Consider the following 23231-nt stretch of genomic DNA (forward strand, 5'->3'; position numbering starts at 1 on the left):
TTTACCCACCCAAGTGCCCGCATATCACAAATCTTGAATATTACACTTTCTATTATTTGAGAAGTAACTATCATGCTACCATCACAAGTGATGTCGAGAACAATGATTGGACTCCTGAAATTATCTTGTATCTATAAGTTCCCCAAATATCATTTTGCCATATTACAAAAAAAAGGAAAAAAAAAGAGGGGGCCTGGCTTGGCAGAGTCAAAGACCATCAGAAAGGAAGGAATTAGAACAAATTAGAATTCCTCTAATTTCTTTAGTTCTTAGACTACCAAGGCCAAATCGCTATGGTATCCTGAGTTATTCCTGTTCTTCAATTTCTCCCTTAGAGAAAGCACCTCTTCTGGGCACCTCCATCTGCACTCACGCCTAAAGCAAGGAGACCTGCAGGCGTAGATTGTGGCCCTCTAGGAAAAGTGGAAGCAAGCCAACATGTGTCAGTTTTCCACTCGGTCTTCAGTCTTATGTGGGTGCAAAAGTTCTCGTCCTCCTTGTCATTCACAGGAGACCCCAGGGGCTCATAGTAACTGATTGACATGTCCAAGGTCACTCATCTTATAAGATCTAGAAGTGGTATTTCAATTCAGGCCTATCTGATCTTCAAGTCTAATTACCTTCCACAGTTATTGCCCATCATCCTTGGGATTGGACCTGACCTCTTGTCTCTATCATGCTCCATTGCCTGCTTTCCTTACATTTTCCAGTCATACTAAAGTCTTGGAATATGTTGTGCCTTTCACTACCTGTAGGGTTAGGGTCATGCTAGTCCTTCTGTAAGGTATCCTGTTTCAGTCAGCTTTTTTCAACACTCTGAGCAAAAGACCCAACCAGATCAATTGTAGAGAAGGAAAAGTTTATTTGGAGACTTACTGTTTCAGAGGTCTCAATCTATATATAGCAGACTCCATTCCTCAGGGCTCAAGGTGAAGCTGAACATCATGGCAGAAGAGTGTGGCAGAGGGAAGCAAAGAGATCTACCCTTGCCAGATACAAAATATATAGCATGATGTCCTGCCCCAATGACCCAACTCTTAACCTCATAAACCAATCATTTCTCCTCTGAACCTTCTTGCGTTGTCTCACACGTGAGCTGTTGTGGGGATACCTTACATCCAAACCATAATATATCCCATTCTTTCCCTTCTTGTGCTCATCCATTCTACCTCTAGATAATCTGCCTTAATTGCCCCAGACTCTGCCATCTCTAGTTTGGATTATCTGTTCCTCTCCTGGGCTTTCATAATACTCCAAGTTGATCTATTACAAGAACTTAACCAAACACATGCACAATCAATTACACTAACAGATAAATACCGTGAACCAGGTATTGTGCTAAGAGACTTTATGTGTATTACTCATTTAATCCCTACAACAACCTTGCAATGAGTAGGATTCTTATCCCCGTTTCATAAATGAGTGAGTTGAACTCAGAAGAGATCAATTAACTTTCCCTAGGCTGACAAGTGGTAAGACTGACACTCAAACATATTTACTAAATGGAAATGAAATGAGGTGAGGGTGAAGCCTGCAGCTAATCAAACCTCTCTTTGCTTGCAGAAGCCACCTGGCGAAGTGGGCAGCCCTGATGTGATGTGCTCAGAGAGTGAAGACCTTCCGTTCCAGGAGAGGTCTGCTTGACGTACCCTGGAGACTTACCATAGGAAAGGCATACCACTCGGCTGGGCTGGCGGAAGGGTGACAGCTGCATTCTCCTGTGCCTAGCACGTAACCAAAAATGAAGGAGAACTACTGTTTACAAGCCGCGCTGGTGTGCCTGAGCATGCTGTGCCACAGCCAGGCATTTGCTCTGGAGCGACGAAGCCACCTGCGGCCCTCGTTCTATGGACATCATGAGAAGGGCAAGGAGGGGCAGGTGCTGCAGCGCTCCAAAAGAGGCTGGGTCTGGAACCAGTTCTTTGTGATAGAGGAGTACACGGGGCCTGACCCTGTGCTCGTGGGCAGGGTAAGCTGACTTTCATGTGACGTTTACCTGTTTCCCTCCCCCATGGGAACAATACCATATGGACAATAAAAATAAAAAACAGATAGGGAAAACACACAGGATCTGACATCAGTGAAAACCCAACATCATGCACACACATCCTCTCAGTCTTTCCCCAAGATATAAACTTACTCATGTTTCCCATTTAATGCAATATCATAATTTTTTTTTTCTAAAGGCTGCTTCATAGTCTACTGTAATGGAACTGATCATAATTTATTTAATCATTCTCCAACTGAGGGGCATTTCCTTGATCACGTTCTTCCCCCAACTCGGCTACTTTTCCTTTGTATTTTCATAACTCTCTTTGTGCTTTTTATCATACCTTGCTTTGCTGTATTATACATATCTATACTTTTCTCTCTTTCTCACTAAACCCCAAGATGCTTTGCATCAGAGAAAGGGTTGTGCTTGTGTTTCCGGGTTCTGGTTCTGAGCCTGACTTTGAAGAGAACAGTGAGGGGGTGTCACAGGATGGGCATCATTTTATCCCTGTTGCTCTAGGGATGGGAAATCCCATGGGAGGTGGTTTCAGATTCCTAGCCGTACTCAGGTTCTGCCTCTTTTGTGTAGCATTACCAAAAAAACTTTAAGGGTAGAGGGTCCAAAACGTATTTGGGAAACTGACTCGCCACTCTCATTTGTGGTAAAATATGCAGGTATTTTTCAGATGATAGTGATAAGAATGACAAGGAGATTGTTATTTATAAGCATCAGAAGTGAAATCCTACTATGTGTAGGTGCAGTGCTAGGCATGTGTTAAACCAGGTTAAAAATAATTCCTGGCTTGAAAGAGTTTGGAGTGTAGGGGGAAAGACACAGTCTCCTCAGCAGCCAAAAGAGAAAAACTAAAATGAGAAGGAGGATGGATGAAATTCAATGAAAGGACGATTTAGGATCTAAAAGACCAGCAGAAGTTACTCAACAAAGGGGGAAAGAGGCAAGGGCAGAGGTCCGAGGCATTTTTGAACCCATTGGATTCCAACAAAGTTATCTTCTTTTGTTCCTTAACATAAGGAAAACATTTCATATCTATATCATTGGCATACTTGGAGGGGATTTGGGAGCCTCAGTAATATTGCTTAGGGCTGGGAACATGTTTTTGAAAAAAAAAATGTACCAAAGGAATTTTATTCATTTGTACCTTAAATGAAAAGCTATGGATATAGCCCCAGGAGGTGGAAATTCTATTAAGTAGAAGAGACAGTCTCTGAGACTTCAGCTGAGGCAGAGGTTATGTAGCTTGAGCCGTGTGCAGAGTTCCATGTAAATAGCTCCGAGAAGACAGAACCTGCTGCCGTGGGACTGTCTCACTGGGGAGCCATGATGTGTTACAGTGGGAGGGCTACACAGAGGGCAGGATCTGGGGAGCCCTGTCATCATCTCTGTGGACGCAGCCATGATCATGGCTACTAGAAGGGAACATAGGAAAAAGGGGGAGTCAAAGTGTGTCCACAGCTCACACCTGAGCATGAGTCTCATGTCAGAATGGATGTGGGCGGGAAAAACTGGCTGCATCATAGGAATTTTCCTTTTGAAATGGTGCTGGGCTAGTTCCCCATAAATCAGAGCAATCGAGAAGCTGTCTTGTTCTGTAACAACCTTTCATTTGACGACATTCAAGGTTGAGTGCTTCAAGATTCTCTGAAAAAGTCATATTTGGCAAACCATAGAGGTTCAGATGTCTTGTAGGAAATGCAGTCTGCATTGTGCTGTGCCTTGCTGAGGAGGGAGACCACCCATCTGTGAGTCAGGGCTTGGCTAGGCGTGGCACAGCGACTGATCCCTTGAAAGAGTCCACTCATTGCCCAAACTGGTTTCTGTGTGAAGCCTGATAAATATCATTGTCAGTCCTGGAACTCCTCTTTGTAAGAGAGAAAGGGAATTCATATCTGACTTGCAAATCTGAAAACAAAGTAGGAAAAAAAACGCGAGGAGGAGTGTATTCTGTAAAATTTTCAGTTCTTTGGCTGCTCATGAAATTTCTCGGTTTAATTCCTAAGGAAGGTGTCAGATTCATGTGTCCTGTAGGAAGACCTCCACAAACTTTCAGTCTCTGGCCACTTTGACTTGTTTCTTCATTCCTCAGCCACAGGACAGATCCCCTAACTTTTGACAATTCTGGAAGCAGAGAATACAGAGGAACACACCCCCACCACCCTGGGAAGGGCTGGGGGCCAGGAGGGAGGGACCTCGCCTCTGTACGAGAAAACGTTATGAAGATTGGAGCAATTCTGTCCATTCGCTATACACCATCAAATAAATTCCTATGTCATTCACAAATGGTCTTGTTCTTTGAAAGTGTGTCAGCCACGATTTCACAACAACACACAGCTCGTGGTGAATAAGAAATTCCGAAGTAAAGTTTTATTTTTTTTTCCTGAGACATCATGACCTTTGTAATACCTCCCCACATGTATTCCTCTGAACTGAAATATTTGGTGTATTTGAAACACCACGAATCCATTAGGTATCTTTTCAGAAACTGAAATAATTTGGAAATTTTAAAAAGCTTCATGTTCAATCTTGCTTTGTGACGGGGCCGGCTCTCTATGCTTTGTGTTTCATAGTCATAATTAAAATTAGAGTAGTAATAATAATAATCCATTAGCATTAATAATACTATTAACATTGTAATATTAAATATAATTAGTAATAACAATTATTTTTTTATTATTGTAAATGTCATTTGGATAAAACATTTCAGCTTGTCATGGGTTTTCTTATATAGCAGGGAGAATCAAGGGTTTCTTGTTCACTTGCCTGCTGTGGAAGCCGATGAGAACAGGAAAAATAATGCTTCTCCCACAAAGAGCATCATGAGGGTCAAACTACTCAAATTAGGATGAAGCCTTCCGAAATTGAAATGGAACAACAAAGTGTAGAGAGTTCGTTGCACAGGAAAATCAAATGAGGTCTTTGGAGGTAGTTCATGTTCCAAAAGCAGGGCTGACTCAAGGTCAAAAGATACAGGGCTGGTAGTCAAGGAACCTGGGTGATTTCTTAGCCTGGCAAGTATGGATTTAGGAAGGTTTCACCTTGTCTCTAGGCTTTGCCCAGAGGGAGAAACCTCAAGGATTTTAAGGTTGTTTCTAGGGTCTATGGAATTTCACATGTATTACCCCATCCCACTTGACCATCCCCTGTGGTCAGAATGGAATTTTCTTCTATGAAGACATATCCCCAGATGTGTCTGCAGATCAGAGTGCTGCACAACAGCAATTCTGCGGAGATCTTATCAGTTGACTTGTTAGAGATAACAGAGTCCTAGACACACCCCAAGTGTCCCTTGAAGAGGAGCCCCAAAAGAGGTGATAATAATATGCACACTGTAGGTGAGGTAGTCCTAGATGTATCCATGCAGAAGGGCACCTGAATTTACTGTTAGAGGAAAATGGCAAGGTGAGGAATGAAGTGTGTGCTCTGACTTTTATTGGGTAAAAATAAGCTAGGAGGACACATGTGAGTGTAGAGATCTACTTGCAACTGTGTAGATGAGAATATCTTCCAAAGAATTCACATGAATCTGGTAAAAAAATGGTGACTTCTGAGCAGAGAAGATGAAGGATAAGGAGCACGAAACCAGAAAGACTTATGATTACATAAATGCATATATGTATTTTTAAAAATATGATGCATTTCTTTCAAAATGAATATTATGATATATGTGTATGTGTGTATATTTTGAATGTGCACATGTGTATGGAATGAAGAAAAGGAAGAGAATGAATCTTAGAATGAAAAAGAAAAATGTTTGAACCTTGGCCTGGTTGTTCCTCAGCTGTGTGACCCTGGCCAAGGCAAAGATCTTCCCTAAGATTCTGTCTCTTCATTTGTAAAATAAGGGTGAACTCTTATGATGTGTGTATGTGTGCACATGCACATATGTGTGTGCAGAGATTGTAGCAATCAGAGTGGGTCACTTTCTCCCTGCTCCACCACTTGTGAAATTACAAATCTCCGTTTCTCTTTTCCTAGCTTCATTCCTATATTGACTCTGGTGATGGGAACATTAAATACATTCTCTCAGGTGAAGGAGCCGGAACCATTTTTGTGATTGATGACAAATCAGGGAACATTCATGCCACCAAGACTTTGGACCGAGAGGAGAGAGCCCAGTACACACTGATGGCTCAGGCAGTGGACAGGGACACCAACCGGCCACTGGAACCACCATCGGAATTCATCGTCAAGGTCCAGGACATTAATGACAACCCTCCGGAGTTTCTGCATGAGACCTATCATGCCAATGTGCCTGAGAGGTCCAATGTGGGTGCGTAAGTGGGGAAGACCTGCTCCACTTTCTTACCTGGTGTCCCTGCAAGTGGCCAAATTGGTGCCTGTCCTCCCCAGTCAGGAAGTAGAACTTGTGCTGTATCTTTTGTGAAAAAATAACAAACCCCAATTTTTCACTGGTGTAGTGGGAAGTTCAAATGGATTTGAGGTATTAGAGCTGAAGGTTTTTTAAAGGACAGAGAAGAGGGAAGAATGTGATTGAGTCTGGGTAATTCTGACCTTTGTATTCTCAGGTGTTTGAATCAGAATCAATTATATCTAGTCTCTTATCCTTCATTTTCTCCTCTGTGAAATGGGAATGGGCCATATTGGTTGGTGTTCAGTAAATAATAGCAATGGTAGTCTTTGTTGGATGGAGACCATCTAATAATATTTTATCTAATTTTTTTTCAGGGTGGGTATAGTGGAGATTGAATCCAGGGGCATTTAAACACTAAGACACATCTCAACCCTTTTAATTTTGTTTTGTTTTGTTTAGTTTTGTTTTGTTTTGAGACAGGGTCTCACTAAGTTGCTTAGGGCCTTGTCATGTTTCTGTGGCTGTCCTCAAACTTGTGATCCCCTTGCCTCAGCCTTCCGATTTGTTGGGATTATAGGTGTGCACCACCGAGCCCAGCTTTATTTAATTTTTTTATGTGATTACATAATTATTTATTTGCAATGTACCAGGTCCAACTGCATCTATTTTATAGATTAGAAACACAAGGCAGAAGTAGGTTAACTAATTTACCCAGGGTCATCTGCATGATTAAGTGGATCCAGAATGCACAGTTCACTTCACCACATTATGATACCTGTGGATTTAGAAGTAGGTGTGTCATTCCAGTGTGTTTGAAGGCAGACTGCATTGCTAAGTGGTAAGACTCTGAAGGCATTCTGCGAGTGGCCACTTTCTGGTAATAACTTCCATTTGGCTTTCTAGCACACATGCGGTTGTAGTCTTTTGACAAGCACACCTCAGATGACAAAAGGTCCGTCTTTCACACAGTGGGCAGGCCTGTTCTGATCAGGGGTGCATGTGATCACATGAGCTCAAACGAATGTAGGCACCATCAGCATCACACAGTCCATTTTGATGAATGAGCAAACCAAGTCCTAAGTATGAGGGTCAGCTAATTCAAGAATGTTAGATGTGTTCTGACAGCCTCAAGGCCCTCCCACTCTGCATATGGGAGCCTCTTGGATCCTCCTTCCTCTTCCAAGTAAATTCAAGCTCTTCTCATACTTTGTGAAATCAGATCAAGCCATTTTCCAACCTCTTCCCTTCCCACTTCCCACAGAGGATTTTTTTTTAACTTTCTCAATAAACAGGTCTGGATTCTACTGAGAAATAATAGACATCAACTAAATCTGTATAAATAGGGGATGGCAGAGTCAGGAACTGAGCTGCGAGAACAGCAGAGAGGTGGTATGGGAAAACTAGCTATCTAAAAGAATAACCCACAGGAATTTTTATTGTTCTCAGCACTATGGTCCTGGGTGCTTCAGTATAGCACCCAGATTGTCCACAATGGCATATAAAAGTGAAGTCCTGAGTGTCAGACAGTACTGGGACACAATCCTTGCTGTACCTCTGACCAGCCACATGAACCCAGGCAACTTCTCATACCTTTCTAAGTTTGCATTTCATCATCCATAAAAAAAGGTTAAGTAAAATGGATTTAAAATACAAAGAGTTGAAAAGCACTTAGCAAAAGTTTTAGAAGTAAATTAGTCATGAAAATTAGTAATTTGCTTAGCTGTGATATGATCCTTTTCTCCTTTGTAAAGTCTCCATTGGAGATTTGAACTTGGGAAGAGTTCAAAAAAGACCATTCGCATAAACAATGAATTATGGGAGGTAACCAGAAAAGAGTGAGATTTACTTGGACAGGAGATGAAAGTCTCTGACAACACTGTAAAGTAAGAACATTTAGAAACAACATCTCTGGGCCTCCTTGCCTCCCACACAGATCCTTCTTCTCTGATGAAAATGTCCGGAAGGAACCAGCTGTTTTCTTTGCTTGCTGAATTGGGGCTAGACTCCTGACTCTGGCCATAAACAATTTGTGAAAGAGATTGCAAAACATCATACCTCTCACTCAAATGTCCCACAAGTAAAATGGATATAAAAAACACCCAACAGAGGAATTCTGGCAGAATGCATGGAATGAGTCCCAAATGGTGCCTGGTGCAGAGAGGTTGGGAAATTGACAATTTTCTACTTCCAGCTCCTCTTTCCTCTCTCCAGTGTTCCATACCCCAGATATTTGGTCCTTGTGAGCAGCAAAGAACAGTTCACTGGTTTATCCTCTTTGGGACCCATGAATGCATGCCTCAGATCATACTAGGTGCCTGCTGGTGAGCTCCTGTCATGTGGCTGCTAGACTGATTAGAGGTGGAAAGATGCTGTTTTCATGTCAATAGGCAACAACGTTCTGCACAATATTTATAGCCATCAATTAATTAAAATGTAGTATTAGCCACAATTTTATTACATGCAAGGCTACAATAAATGATATATTTATTGCCAGGCTACAGATGGAAGGTTGCACTCTGTCCTTTCGTGAAATGCAATTCATCATTAATTTTCATTTATTATGCTCTTTGGGAAGATTTTTATTTAATTATTTGATATACTGAGCATTTCAAATGCATGAGCCTTAGAATGTTTGGGCAAAGATGTTCATATTATTATTTTAACTACTAAGCATAGCGGAATGTAATAGGAATATAGAAAGTTTTGTTTTAAACCATGCAATTAAAAGGAACAGGAAAGAAAGAGAGAAGGAAGAAAGGGAAAAATAAAGATCACTTTGCATCTCAACTCCAGGAAATGGAGAATCTGTTGACTGATTGTGAGGCCCTGCTCTGAGTTTCATTTTAAAATAAAACTTTGTAAACAAGAATGTAATTTGAAAAGCCAAGGGATGTTTCTAATTAATTTATTCCCCTTTTCAGGAACATCAGTAATCCAGGTGACAGCTTCTGATGCAGATGATCCCACCTATGGAAACAGTGCTAAATTAGAGTATAGTATCCTTGAAGGACAGCCCTACTTTTCAGTGGAGGCACAGACAGGTACTGTAGAATGTCACTCTCATTGTGATTTGTGATGCATTGGGAATAAGGAGTTCACACCTGTTCACAAAACCTATTGGTCTCCCAAATTTTCCCAAATCTGAAATAAAAATAAAGAGGGCCACCTTAGAGGAATCCTGTGAGGATTAGACACTCCATGCATGTGCCTGGCAAACAGTTGGCTTACAGTGTGACATATTTATTATTGTTGTGTCTGTGTTTCACCTGGTTACCACAAATGATTTCAAACTTCAACTTGAATGTCGGAAAGGTCTTGAACTGTGGTTTCAGATTAAGAGACCCCCACACTTGGAGTCTGGTGTAAATACCAGTAGCTCTCAAAGCATGCTTTGAAGACCACTATGCAAGCTAGGGAGTGTCAGAGGACGGTGTTAATATTCATGTTGCCTCAGGAGAGAGACAGCACTTTCTCGATCTCCCCTGCTGTGAGCATAGATTACCAGTGGACATCAGCATCTAGATAAATAATTTATACATTTCTTACAGAAAACAAGAGCAAACCCCCAAAAGTGAATCAATACAATGACTAAAACAGAAAACAAAATCTGTCACTTTATTTATACCAAATTTAACTCTTGACTACAATAAACATTACAATCCTACAAAGCTGATCATCCACAATATTATTTCAGGGGCCTGTATGTCCCATTATTTTAAAAGATATTTACCAATAATCTGTGCCTCTTCTTATCACTAATTTGATAACATATGTATATGTATGTGTATACATAGCCTACCAGATATTGTTCATTTACTTGGTATAATTTCCTTTTACCTAAGTATTCATTTATTTGCTCAGAATATGATTTATGCAGTTAGTTGCTATGATTTCTCAAAGGCATTTCTCATAACCCTTTCCAGGATAACCAAAAATACATATGGGACTTCATCTAGATTGTCGACATGTTAAAAATTGGAGCCTTCTTTGTCTCAGGGATGCACGAAAAACTACTGGTTGGAACCTACCAAATTTTTTAACATATAAGGAAAAAAAATGAGTTCTAGGTATTGCTCAGAAACAGACAAGTGTTGGGGAGAAAGAGACAGATCAGGACTGAGTTTCTTCAGTGTTCCTTTTATACTTTTAGGACAAGTACTACCTTATCTTCAGAGAGAAAAACATTGCACATCCTCCTTGAGATTGAAGTGCAGAGTGGTCATGCCAATCATGTTCCAGTATCCAGGGATTATGATGAATTCAATCAGGAATTTATTATTGTTGTCAGTGATAGTAGACAGTACATATTTGTATAAGCATTGCATATATTCCTAAATCATTTGTTTTGCTCTTTCAAAAAATTAATATTAGCATTTTACAGTATTCTGTGAAATATATGCCTCCCACTTTAAATTGAATATGAGCAATAAAAATGTTTCTAATGATCACATGTAGAGATAGATTTCCAAAAATCAACTAGAAGTTCAAAGATATTTGTTTAGCCATGGACAGCCATGCGGGAGGGAACTCAAACTTCAGAATTTGTACATATGAGAAAAATGAGGTTATTATTTGCATGCACAGTGAAGCAAACAAAATGAAAATTAATGCAGTTTACATAATCTTCATGATTTTCTTGAAAAGACACTGATGCTTCAGGTGTGGTTGCTTTCAGTTACAATTATCATGTTAAAATGACTTTTCTTTCAGAAAACAGGTTGTTTTACTCATCCGGTGCTTAAAACATTTCATTGCTCTAATGTTATAAATGAGTATCTGTGATGTTTCCTGCTCACCTGCCCAGGTATCATCAGAACAGCCCTTCCCAACATGGACAGGGAGGCCAAGGAGGAGTATCACGTGGTGATCCAGGCCAAGGACATGGGTGGACACATGGGCGGACTCTCAGGGACAACCAAAGTGACGATCACACTGACTGATGTCAATGACAACCCACCAAAGTTTCCGCAGAGTAAGTAGGTGGGCTTGGCTTCACTGCCACCAGCAGCCCCCCATCTATATTGACCCCTTCCTGCTTTGCTCAGCTTGTGAAAAGGAAAATGCAGAAAACTAGGAGCTCTTTATGTCATTCTTGCAGAAGGCAAAGGCAAGATGACAACAACCACAAAACTTCAGTGGAATAAAGGTAGTGGGACAAAGAGAAGGCATGACAATTTCTATGACTCGTTTTGCTAGGGATTTTATCTACTAACACTGTGATCTAGTACTTAACCTTCCTCTGTCTTAGTATTCTTATTACTAACCTGGGTATGATAATATCTAAATCAATCATTCGTTACTATGTAACAAACTGCCTATGAGTTTTTTGTTTGTTTGTTTTATCATGAGTCTGTAATTTGGACAAGGCTTATAGGACACGGCTCTTCCCTGTTTTCCACAGTATCAGCTGGGCTCAGCCCCACTGAGGCTGGAAGATCCACTTCCAACATAGCTTTCTCACATGTCTAGTGGGCCCATATTGATTTTTGGCTCCTCTCCCTGTAAACTTTCGGTGGCTGGGTCCCAAAGACAAGAGCCCCAAGGACATCAGACAGAAACTGCATTGCCTCGTGTGACCTAGCCTCTTGAAGTCACATCGCAACCTTTCCAGTGTGGTCAGAAGTAGCCCAGAAGTAGAGTGGGGTTGCTATAGACCACACCTTTCCATAGGAGAACCATCAAAGTCGTGTTGAAAAGTATGTGGGATAGGAATTATTTCTTGAGCTCTTTGTGAAAATGCCTTCTTCCACAGTATCTAATTAGTAGGATTACAATTAGGACTATAAAAGCTAGTGTAAAGTCTTAAAATGACAAACAAACGTCAGCCACTGTTATCTGGGTTGTTCTAAAAAGTTTATCGAATTGCTGAGGGAATTAAAAAAATGATTTTGGAAGGTTGTGATTAATAATTGTGATTACAACCACCATCATTTCCATTATTTCATGATAAGTCCCTAATATTATAAATCCCTGCAAAACCCCACATTTCACAGATCAAACTGGCTTCCATCAAAAGTGGCATAAGTTGCCAAAGGACTGTATCAAAGTCAAACTTTGAACACAAATCCACTCATATGGAGGTGAATACAAGGGTAGAGTGGGATCACAATGCTAGTCGCAGGGAGTGGGGTTCACCACAAAGGTATCTCTTTTTTGAGAAATCCATAAATTTATTACCAGAGAGATGGCACTGAAAATGGAAGAATAAAAAAGAAAACCAAATGTGGCCCCAGAGAGGCACCATGGTTACTTAAAGCAGTCCAAAGAACAGTATAGAAAATGGAAACATTGAGGTGGAAGATTAGAGGCAACCATCAGTTCTCATAGGGTCTCCCAAATGGGGAAAAACTGCTTTGCCTGGTTAGGTACAAGATTCAGCATCGTCAACAAGATTAAGGCCCATATAACATTTTAAAAGCCACATGCTTCATTATCCACATTATAATATTGTTTGATGTGCTGGAAGGAGTAGGGCACATGGGATTATTAATGCATAGCTGTTATTGTTCTTGCTCATAGAGAATCCTATAGTAAAGTTACAGTGTAGCTGTACCAGCTGCACCAGTTTCATGGTCATGAACTTGAATGAGATTTGTAGGAACTCAACTTATACCAGGTTTTCTAAGCATTTCCCTATGTTGATGATTATCTATAGATATTCCCACCATGCCTTTAACATGAAAGGCACATGAGATGAAATTGAATTTGGTTCTGAACTGAAAATATCTGAAGCCAAATAATATAAATACACAGTATTGTAGGAAACTATGAAAGAGGAAAATAAAACATAAAGAATTTAACTCATTTGCCTTCCACTGCCTTTTTTACACAACTAAGCCACAACCTACCTGCATACTATCATCTCCTAACAGAAGGCCCACTTGTCTCACCAGATTTCTAGCTAATGTGTATATACCAGGGTGCTGCCATTGGCTTTAAGTGACTCCACTGTTACTGCTGCTCAGTCCCTTTGGTTGAGATTAGATATCTTCCTCTAAACATATTTGGCCTCATTCTTCAAAATTAATCTCTTTCTCCTTCTCACCCATACAGATTTATCTTACACTTGTGTGTTCACTCACATTCATATGCGTACACAAACACACTTCCATGAATATCTGTCATACATTCATCACACACTCACAACATATTCAAACACACAACCACACACTTTCACACCCACTTGCACAACCCCTTTACCCATTCACACATACACACTTGCCCTCGCATAAATCATACACACATAACCACAACCCACTCATCACCCTAAACCCCTGGCAGTTCAGTGACATTAGTGTGTACATATTTGTGGATTTTTGTTCTCTTTTGCCTATCTCCTCAAGGGAGAAATCTTGACTCTTGCCACTGAGTTTGTGCAGAATGGAACAGTGCCTGGCACATATTAGCTTTCCAATAAATGTTGAATAAATATCGATGGAAGGGCCACACTGTGGGAAAACTTTTCAGAGAAGGTAGTGCTTCAGTTGGTGGCAGAAGAGCAAAAGTAAGAGGCGAGCCACATTCTGAGTTCAAAGTGTCCTGACCTTGAAAGTTAAAATTTGCATTTGATTTTAAAATAAATAGGGAGCTTGTCAATGTCTTTTAAATAGTGAAGGGTATTTTAGTTTATTTTTTTTCTGGGCAATTGGCAATGCCATAACTGGTCCTTAAAGGCACTTAAAAGAAGACTGAGCTATTTGAAATCATGTATGGTTCTCCACCATTGTCTGTTGAGAAATGTAACTGAGTGTGGCTCTCCTGCCTCACACGTGGCAGGTAACCTCAGCATTACACCCAGGACCCCAATATTGTTTTATCATCCTTTGTAGAGAGCATTCTTCTGGCAAGCAGGCCATCTGGGACCTTCTTCCAAGCCATTCACTTCTTTCATGTTTTCAATCAATAGAAAGTTCAATTTCAAACCCCTTTGAGAAATTTATTGGGATTCAATGAAATCTGAAGTCTTACAGCTGCCAAATAAAAAGGGAAATAAGAGTAGATGTCGTCTTCTACCTCTAGGCGTATACCAGATGTCTGTATCCGAAGCAGCTGTCCCTGGAGAGGAAGTAGGCAGAGTGAAGGCTAAAGACCCAGACATTGGAGAAAACGGTTTAGTCACATACAACATCGTTGATGGAGACGGTATGGAGCTCTTTGAAATCACCACGGACTACGAAACACAGGAAGGCGTGGTAAAGCTGAAAAAGGTGAGTTAGGGTGAGGGATGGCTCCAGTTGGTGATGTGGTTTGTTCTGCCCAGGTGACAACGAAGGTGACAGGGAAAGGAAGGTGAAGAAAGAGGATGTGAGAGACACTTGCTGTGCAGTCAAGTGCTGAGCTCTGGGGAAATAACAGAACCGTGTTCCTTCCTGTTACTGCCCAGAGAGCTGACAAATCGTGCCCATGATTCCATGAGGTTTCTGGTTAGATGGCCTATGTTTGGGCACCATTCTCTAGTCAATGGAAGACAGTTAGACGAAGCCTGCATTTTGTAAAAGCAGCCCTGAGCTCCGTTGGCCCTCCCCACTGAGCCTGTTAACATAGGTTGTTCAGAACCCCTCTTATTTCAAACATCCAAGTTCACTGCTTCTGCTGGGCTCTTTTTGAAACTTGATCCAATCAGCTTCGTTCTTGACTTTCTTTTAGCATTGAATGTGGAGAAACAATAATAGACCCTCTACCACAGTCAGCTAGACCATCATTAGAAACATGTCTCTTGGATTAATTCATTAGGAAGAGGAATTTATGATTTCCTCTAATTTTCTTTTATAAATCTAACATTTGTCCAGTATGAGCTCTTGGTCAGACATAGCCTGAACCTCTTCAAACATCTTCTCATTTATTTTTACATGGGAAAAAAAAAAACATGAGTAATGATGCCTCGACTTGATTTTAGAGACTGGGACTCTGATGCATTAAATAATTTGACCTGGTGACAGTCACACAGCCACAGATGTGGAATTCACGCCTAGCCTATGTTAGTACAACTTCCTTCTTCAGACACTTGTTGGAAATAACTCGGCCAGAAAGGGCTTATCAAGGAAGTTCAGATAAGATTCACTCTCAAGTGAAGAAGCAGTCTGTCACTGCATACTCTAAAATGGTCCCCTCTCCTGCCTCCTGATTTTCCACTTGAGTAATCAACACCTCTCCATCATCAAAGTGTATGGAGCATTAAATCTGAATTGGAGGATGGGATTACCTTGGTTTTAATCAAGCGTTCATTTTCTACTTGGTTTTGTAGCATGAATATTAAACTTCTTGGTGTAAAGAGAAAGATTGGACTGTAACACTGATAAAAAAATTAATTTGAAGAATCAGAAAAAAAATTTTAAAAAGGGCCAGTAGCTGGAGAGAAGAGAAGACAAGTGTGGGGTGGCAGAAGACTGGTGCTGGGAGAAAATCTTTCAGCTGGGGGAACAAGAAGTAGTGTGTTCCGGAAAGCTGTTTTTTCATGACATTGGAAAGTATGTTGGGTTTGGGGAAAATAGGGGATGCAGAAGAAAGAAAAAGGAAATGGTGATTGTCCTGAAAGAGTGAAAGAAATTGGGGTATAAGGAAGTGGAGTGAGCCCTGGATAGTTGAAAAAGTCTACATGAATGATGATGAATGGTATGATTGAGGAAGACAAATTATCAGCTCCAAGGGAATAGGTTATTCTTTTTTGTTTTTTTCCACTTTGCAATAGTAGCTGTATCAATTGTGTGTGTCGCCTCAAGCTGTCAACTTACTTTGTTAGTTAATATTACTGTCCCTCCTGCTTGACACTAGCATGAACATTCCATCCTTTTCTTGAGTAATTGGATAGTTGGTTATGCTAAGGTTGTCACCTGTTTTTTAGTGTATTCCGGGCATAAACACACACCGTGTCTCTAAAATTTTAAAACATTTAAATCACCCCTGTGGATCTCACACATGGCAAATGAGCTCTCTACAGATGATTTATTTGTGCACTCCCCTTATTCCTATATTTATTTCAGTAAATGAAATACTCTTCTCTGAAACAATGATGTTTAAGTTTAAAACAATGTAAAGAAACATTTGGTTTAACTTGTAGCACAACGTTTCAAATGTTCACCAGAAAGAAAAAAAAAAATCAAAGGTCAATTTAACACAGTAAAACTGTAGGTCCTTGTGGAAGTTATCATATACAATTTAATAAAAGAGTATGAAGAGCTCATGGGGACATTTTTGCATTTTAAGGATATTCTTTATTAAAGCATTTTAATTCATTTCTTAATATATTCTTCCACCAAGAGTTACAGAGTTCATATTATTTACCAGTCAGGGATTTGGGGAAAGCTAGAAACCTAAATAGAAGAGATAGAGTCCTGACCACGGGGGTTGGGGGGGTGTCACAGTTGAACAGGACCATTCAGTGAAAAGATAATCAAAATAGAAGGGGTTTTCTCAGCCTTGGCAGTATTGACATTTCAGGCTGGGTAATCCTTTGTTGTAAGGGGCTCTTCTGTGCACTATAGGATGTCGGGAGAACCTGGGCTTCTCCTCACTAGAGGTCAGTAAGTACACACTCCACCTCACCCCAACAGGGATGATAACAACAACAACAAAAAAATAGCTCTACACGTTGCCAAATATCCCTGGAGTGACTGAGAGCAAAATCTTTCCCCAGTTGAAAATCAACTGCAATTTCAAATGACTTCAAAGAAAAGCAGTTCATGAGTTGAGTCTTGATAACTGAATAGGATTTTTCCAGACAGATAAAGAGAGAAAAGGCAAAACAGAGAGCTCATGAAGGATTGGTTTCAATGAAAACAGGACATGGTTAAGAGGCTGCGATGCATTTGGTGTTAGAGTCTTGAGACAGGTGCAGAGGGACCAAATGAGAAATGTTTGTTGGAATTCAAGGGCATTATAAAAAGAAAAAAAAAAGAAACAGAAAAGGTAGTGGGCTGGTAGTGAAGGAGAAGAATTCAAGAAATGATTAATAGATACATTAATTCATTTTTTAATAGATTAAAAATTAAAAAAAATGTTTCTTGAGTTCTGTGTCAAGATTTAATGGTTAACTACAGAAAACCTGCTCTCAGGGTATTTAGCTGATCCCTATGTTTAGTTTAAAGACCTGTGTAAAATAAAAATGAGTATTTTAGGTGCTGTTGCAGTCATTGGGCTGGGTCAGGAGGCAAAAATCCAATCTGTTCACTACAATACCTTGACCAAATGGGAATCCCATCGAATGCAAAGAAATCCCAGCAGTTTCTAAGCTGTTTATTTTCAATCAAATAAACTTGTGAAGCAGTGTGAAAGCATCCTTATAAGACATCTTAACTACTCTTTATTTAAATGAAACTATATTTTACATCTGATTTTTTTTCTTTATGTGCTTTGGCCACATGTATTTAGATGTGGATCCATGGATCCATAACATTTAGCATGGTTGAAATTGTAGGGTGATATGATTTGTTAACTTAATGCCACATCATAAACATTTTACATGCTGTTATATAATATACATAATCATTTTTAATGACTACATAACATCCCATCCTATTGATGGACCATTATTTCCTTAATAAAATCTCACAGTGGGATTTGGTGTTTTGTATGTACATTTTTCCCAGATTAGATATAACCCTCTGTTATATCTCACAAATATTATGCATTTTTGAATATTATTTGTTTGGTTTTTCTGTTGAATTAATCCCTCGGGGAGAATGTTCAGAGGTGGGGATTAGTAAACTAGGGGGTATTAAGATTTTTATGGCTTATGCAGTGTGTCGCCTCATTTAGCTTTATTTCAACTACTCATAACATGGATATAAATGTTCACATGGGAAACTACCTCAAATCCTTTTTGGGAGGAGGAAGGGAATAAACTGTAAATATATTCTTAAATTTTATGCATTCATCAGCTCTACTCTTCATTCAGTCAAAACAGTTGATGCACATCATCCCCTGGTACAGCCATTCTTGGGCTTTGGAGCAGCAAAGATCACCAAGTCTCCATAGATTCCTTTGGAATGCCCCTGTGCTAACTAAGAAGGCTGTGAGAGCTACTGAATGGCAGCTGAGACCATACAAATATGCCTGTGCTTGTTGAAAAGGACTTCATAAAGCAATGGGGCTTGTTCTGACTTCCAGAAGTCTCATCAGAATCTTACCAACCTGGGAAAAGTCCTGAACGTCCAAGCTTGGGTTGATATGAATAAAATGTATCAGTGAGACCCTAGCATCTCCATGGTCTTGCAAATACATAATTCATTTTTTTAATAGATTAAAAATTTAAAAAAAATGTTTCTTGAGTTCTAACTCTGTGTCAGGATTTAATGGTTAACTACAGAAAACCTGTTTCCATTGGGAACATATGTTTGGGTCCTTAGCTATAGGCCTACACACAAGTTCAAAAGGTTCTGCTTTAGGGGCATTAGTCAGCTATCTGAACAAAATGTCACCTTTTCTGATTGCATATTACCTGGTTTCAGAACTATCATATTCAAGTTCTTGATTCTGTCTAGTAAGTACAGAGATTTGTGAGAAACCACAGCAATCTCTTATCGTTAGCCTATAAATATCATTTATTTCTGCTTCTCAGGAGCATAGCCAAGGATAAAATAGCTGCTGGGTCCCACCCAGGATTATGGAGAGGCTGGGGACAGATTTAGCTGCAGGAAAAGGAAGTGTTCCCTGAGTGCTGAGATGTAGGTGGGAAGATGATAGAAGAAGCGCCAGGGATGTTGAATGTGTATGACCTTCCTGAATCGTCCTTGGTTTCCAGTTGTGCAGAAGTGGGCGGGACTAAGCTCCAAGCCTGTATGCCCATTCAAAAATAAGTGTTTGCCAAGCAAATGACAACCATGTGATTGATATGCTAGCCTTAAAAGTTCAACTTTCTCTAAACACTTGGTAGTTCATCATCATCTAGAGTGCTGAGGAGTTGTTTTCTAGGCATGGAACCTTCTTCTTTTTTTGCCATGATTTTTCTTCTTACCCTTTGTTGACTGATTCATTTTACTTCCTCATTCAAAATTAAGAAGTGTTTTCTGTTAATTCAAATGCTACTTTTCAGTTTTTTTGTATCTGTATAAAACGTCTGTATTGCTTATACTTATTTTTCTTTAAATAGGCATTTATCATATACATACATTTCTTCAAAGGGAAGCACTATCTTCATTGTCTTGTCACTTACCATTAATAGAAGGCCACCTAAAAATGAATGCAATCAAAACAAAATTACATCCTTATAGTTTAGTTAGAGAGTTGCACCATGGACTCCCCCAAGGGACATTGGGAAACGCAATAGATACATAAGCATTATTTTGAGATATCCAGGATTCAATGAATTGGAAAAGGATTAATTGTATCAATACTGTAGTTATTGATACCACCTTCCCAGGTTACCCACCAACTACCTTAAGTAACATTTTGGGGACTACCTTAAGGGTTTCAGGCTTTGGGAAAAACAGTCTGGTCAGAAATCTAAAACATGAGGTTGTCAATTATGTTTAAGCTGGATGTCTAGTGTTTGTGGTGTGGCACTTGAAAGGAACATCACATTATTTCATCACACTGGCTCAATTTCAGGGGGTATTTTTATTACCAAGGTTTTTATTACTTTATAGAATGGACTTCAAAATTTATTTTTTCCTGTCTTAATTCCCTTCTTCTGGTGGCTTTGAATGACAGACTTGGACAACCATAGTGTTGTTATACAGGATGAGATTCCTGTTAGAAGGCATGGTATTTCCATGTCTGTCCTTCTCTTCGAATTATCCACTAAGCACACTCAACATTTCAACAATTGATTTGTCTGATTTTCTGATCAAATGGCACAGGTAATTGGATATTGAATAGACACTGATTTTCTCTCCTTGAGGAACTATTTACTTTGCCCTATGAAACAATCAGCTCTTTCTCTTCCATTATCCTTTAAAGGAATTGGTTGTCAATCTTCTCTTCACTCTTGCCAGCCTGTAGATTTTGAAACCAAGAGAGCATATAGCTTGAAGGTAGAGGCAGCCAATGTGCACATCGACCCAAAGTTCATCAGCAACGGAACTTTCAAGGACACTGTGAGAGTCAAGATTGCGGTAGAAGATGCTGATGAACCCCCCATGTTCTTGGCCCCAAGTTATATCCACGAAGTCCAAGAAAATGCAGCCACTGGCACAGTGGTTGGGAGAGTGCATGCCAAAGATCCCGATGCTGCCAACAGCCCAATAAGGTAAAGATGCATTTATTTTAAAAGATTATATGGGGAATTTGCTGGAAAGAAGTTTGGGGGAACCACACTGTTTTGGCCAACTTTCTCGCTGAGTGATTTTAAGACCCAACCAGCACAATTGTAGAGGAGGAAAATTTAGAGCTCACCATTTTAGAGGTCCACAGAGGGCTCCATTCCTCAGGGCTCCAGGTGAGGCAGGACATCACAACTGGAGAATTTGAAAGATGAAGGCAGCTCACATCACAGTGATCAGAAAGCAGAGGCAGAGACTTCATTCGCCAGATACAAATATATACCCCAAAGCCACACCCCAAATCCCACCTCCTCCAGTCACCCCCTACCACTTCAGTTACCACTCAGTTAATCCCTGTCAAGGGATTAAATCACTAATTGGGTCAAGGTTTTCACAACCCAATCATTTCTCCTCTGAACCTTCTTGCATTGTGTCACATGGGAGCTTTTGAGTGATACCACAACACACACCATTCCATTCCAGCAGTGTCCAGATTTTAACCTTCAATAAAATTTAAACAAGATTCAGACTTAGAAGACATGAGCTTCCCTTCACCTCAGCTACTAGCTTTTTGGATAGGTCTATTCAAGTGATATAATTTCTCTCTGGAGCAGATTTCCAGATGTATACTAAATGATATAACCTGATATAACCACCAGATCTGCCTGTCTATGTTAATGAAGTCTGATAAAGTATAAATAGTGATTATGAAATAATTATAGTAATTATAATTTATTGAATATCTTTCTCTGATCCAGTTACTCTAGTAGGTGTGTTTGAAATGTGATCTGATTCATCCTTTAACTTTATTGTTACATGAATTGTTCCCTCTTAAATGGAGAGGAAATTGAAACTCTGTGAGATGTAGTGACTGGCCCAGAATGATACCATTTGTGAGCAAGAGGGTAGGGAAGGAAATTCTGTGGGATGGTGGCTGAGCTCCTTGAACAACTAACAATGGGCCAAATACCATTAGCATGTTTTTATCATAATGAAAAACATGTGGGTTACTTAGAAAACTATCCTGCTTCCCCAATCCCATCTGGTGAGGCTGATGATAAGGATGAGAGAGGAATAGGAATAGGGCTGAGAAGGGACTTGAGCCATGGATTAAGACATTTACTTTGTGGAAACTTACTTACAGTTGCCTGAAACCTTTCTGGGACCAGATTCTAGCATGTTTCTCCACCCCAAGGCTGATCCTCCAATTTCTTTCTTGCCTAGATTCCTTCATCAGACTCTTCGCGGTCTCCTTGCCTCCCATTTCCCAGCCATTATTCTATCATCAGTCCTGTAGCCAGAGTGATCATTATAAGTGCACATCCAAATATCACACCATACCTCCAACAAAATGTCAGTGATGGAATTGTTCCACAATGCAGCCCCTCTCTGAAATAATCTAGACTCTTTTACTTGGTTTATGGATCTTCTTCAAATGCCTTCACCTCAGTGCCATTTTCTGAAGCACTTCTGCTCTCTCCCAATGCCCATTATTTACCTGTTCTTCCTGCTAGTTGAACTGTCTTTCTAAGTCATTACATTGTGCTCATTTTGTGCATATCCATTTAGGTGTCACATCTTCTAACAATACTTCCAGGGATCCCTAGAGATAGACTAGCAGCCCTGCCTGGTAGCTTTGATTTCATATCATGGTCACATCTGCTACATAATGGTGACATCTATGGTTGTGTGTTGACCAGTGACAACAAAGAGTGCTGGTTACATGTCTATCTGGTTCAGGAGGCAATGGACTAGAGCTTACAGGATGAATCTGACCACCGTTATTGTTCTTTTCTTCCTTGCTTCCTGGAAATTTGTATATTATGAAACATACAATTCACCCTTTCAGAGTGTACAGTTCTTGGTCTTATGTATATTTTACAAGATGGTTCAACCATCACCACTAAATCCAGAACATTTCTATCACCCTGTAAATGAGCCTCCAGCCCTCAGTAATCACAAATCTATTTGGTAGGTTTTACTATTCTGGTCATTTCCTATAAATGGAGTAATACAATATGTGGTCTTACATAAATACATTTTTCCTGTTTACTTGATTTGAGGTTCAGTCTTGTTGGAGAATGCATATTTATTTAACTTTCTTATATTACTAAAAAAATATTTTCTTGTAGGACTAAACTGTATTTTAACTATGTCATCTGGATGAACATATGGGTATTTTTCACCTTTGGCTCTTTTAATGTTGCTATGTACATTTTATGTTATAGAGAGAAAAAAAGGAAAAGATAAAAGGAAAATTGGAGGATCTCATGGGACTAGATAGGAGACCAGTAGATTAAAGGAATGTAACCAGGTGGAGGGAGGAGAGAGAACGAGTGGATATTGGGGAATGAAATTGACCAAATTATGTTATGTGCATGTATGAATGGGAATGAAGCCCACTGCTATGTATAATTAAAATAATTAAAATGCACAAATAAAAAAAGATAAAACATTTGCAATTTATATATATGATAAGAATATATGTGTGTGTGTGTATTTGCATATTTTTAAATACCTCTTTTTTCTTGGTATATACCTAGAAGTAGAATAGCTGGGTCATAGAGTAACTCTAATAAATTTCTGGGAAACTGCCCATTTTCTACAATGGCTGTATCATTTTACATCATGACCGCAGTGCATGAGGGTTCTGATTTCCCTGAATTCTCATCAGAAATTATTGCTTGTCTCTTATGATGACAGCTATTTT

At 39.7% G+C, this 23231-nt stretch overlaps 1 protein-coding gene across 1 annotated transcript; it reads left to right on the forward strand.

Annotated features, from left to right (window-relative positions):
* The first annotated feature begins 1741 nt into the window (after positions 1-1741).
* Positions 1742-20512, forward strand: LOC143389220 (cadherin-11-like). Its single transcript, XM_076842421.1, has 6 exons — positions 1742-1969; positions 5987-6281; positions 9245-9364; positions 11128-11295; positions 14343-14530; positions 20255-20512. Exons 1-6 carry the CDS (start codon positions 1742-1744, stop codon positions 20510-20512), a joined length of 1257 nt encoding a protein of 418 aa, XP_076698536.1.
* Positions 20513-23231: the final 2719 nt, after the last annotated feature.

This window comes from Callospermophilus lateralis, unplaced genomic scaffold (genome assembly GCF_048772815.1).
Source record: "Callospermophilus lateralis isolate mCalLat2 unplaced genomic scaffold, mCalLat2.hap1 Scaffold_550, whole genome shotgun sequence".
NCBI lineage: Eukaryota > Metazoa > Chordata > Mammalia > Rodentia > Sciuridae > Callospermophilus > Callospermophilus lateralis.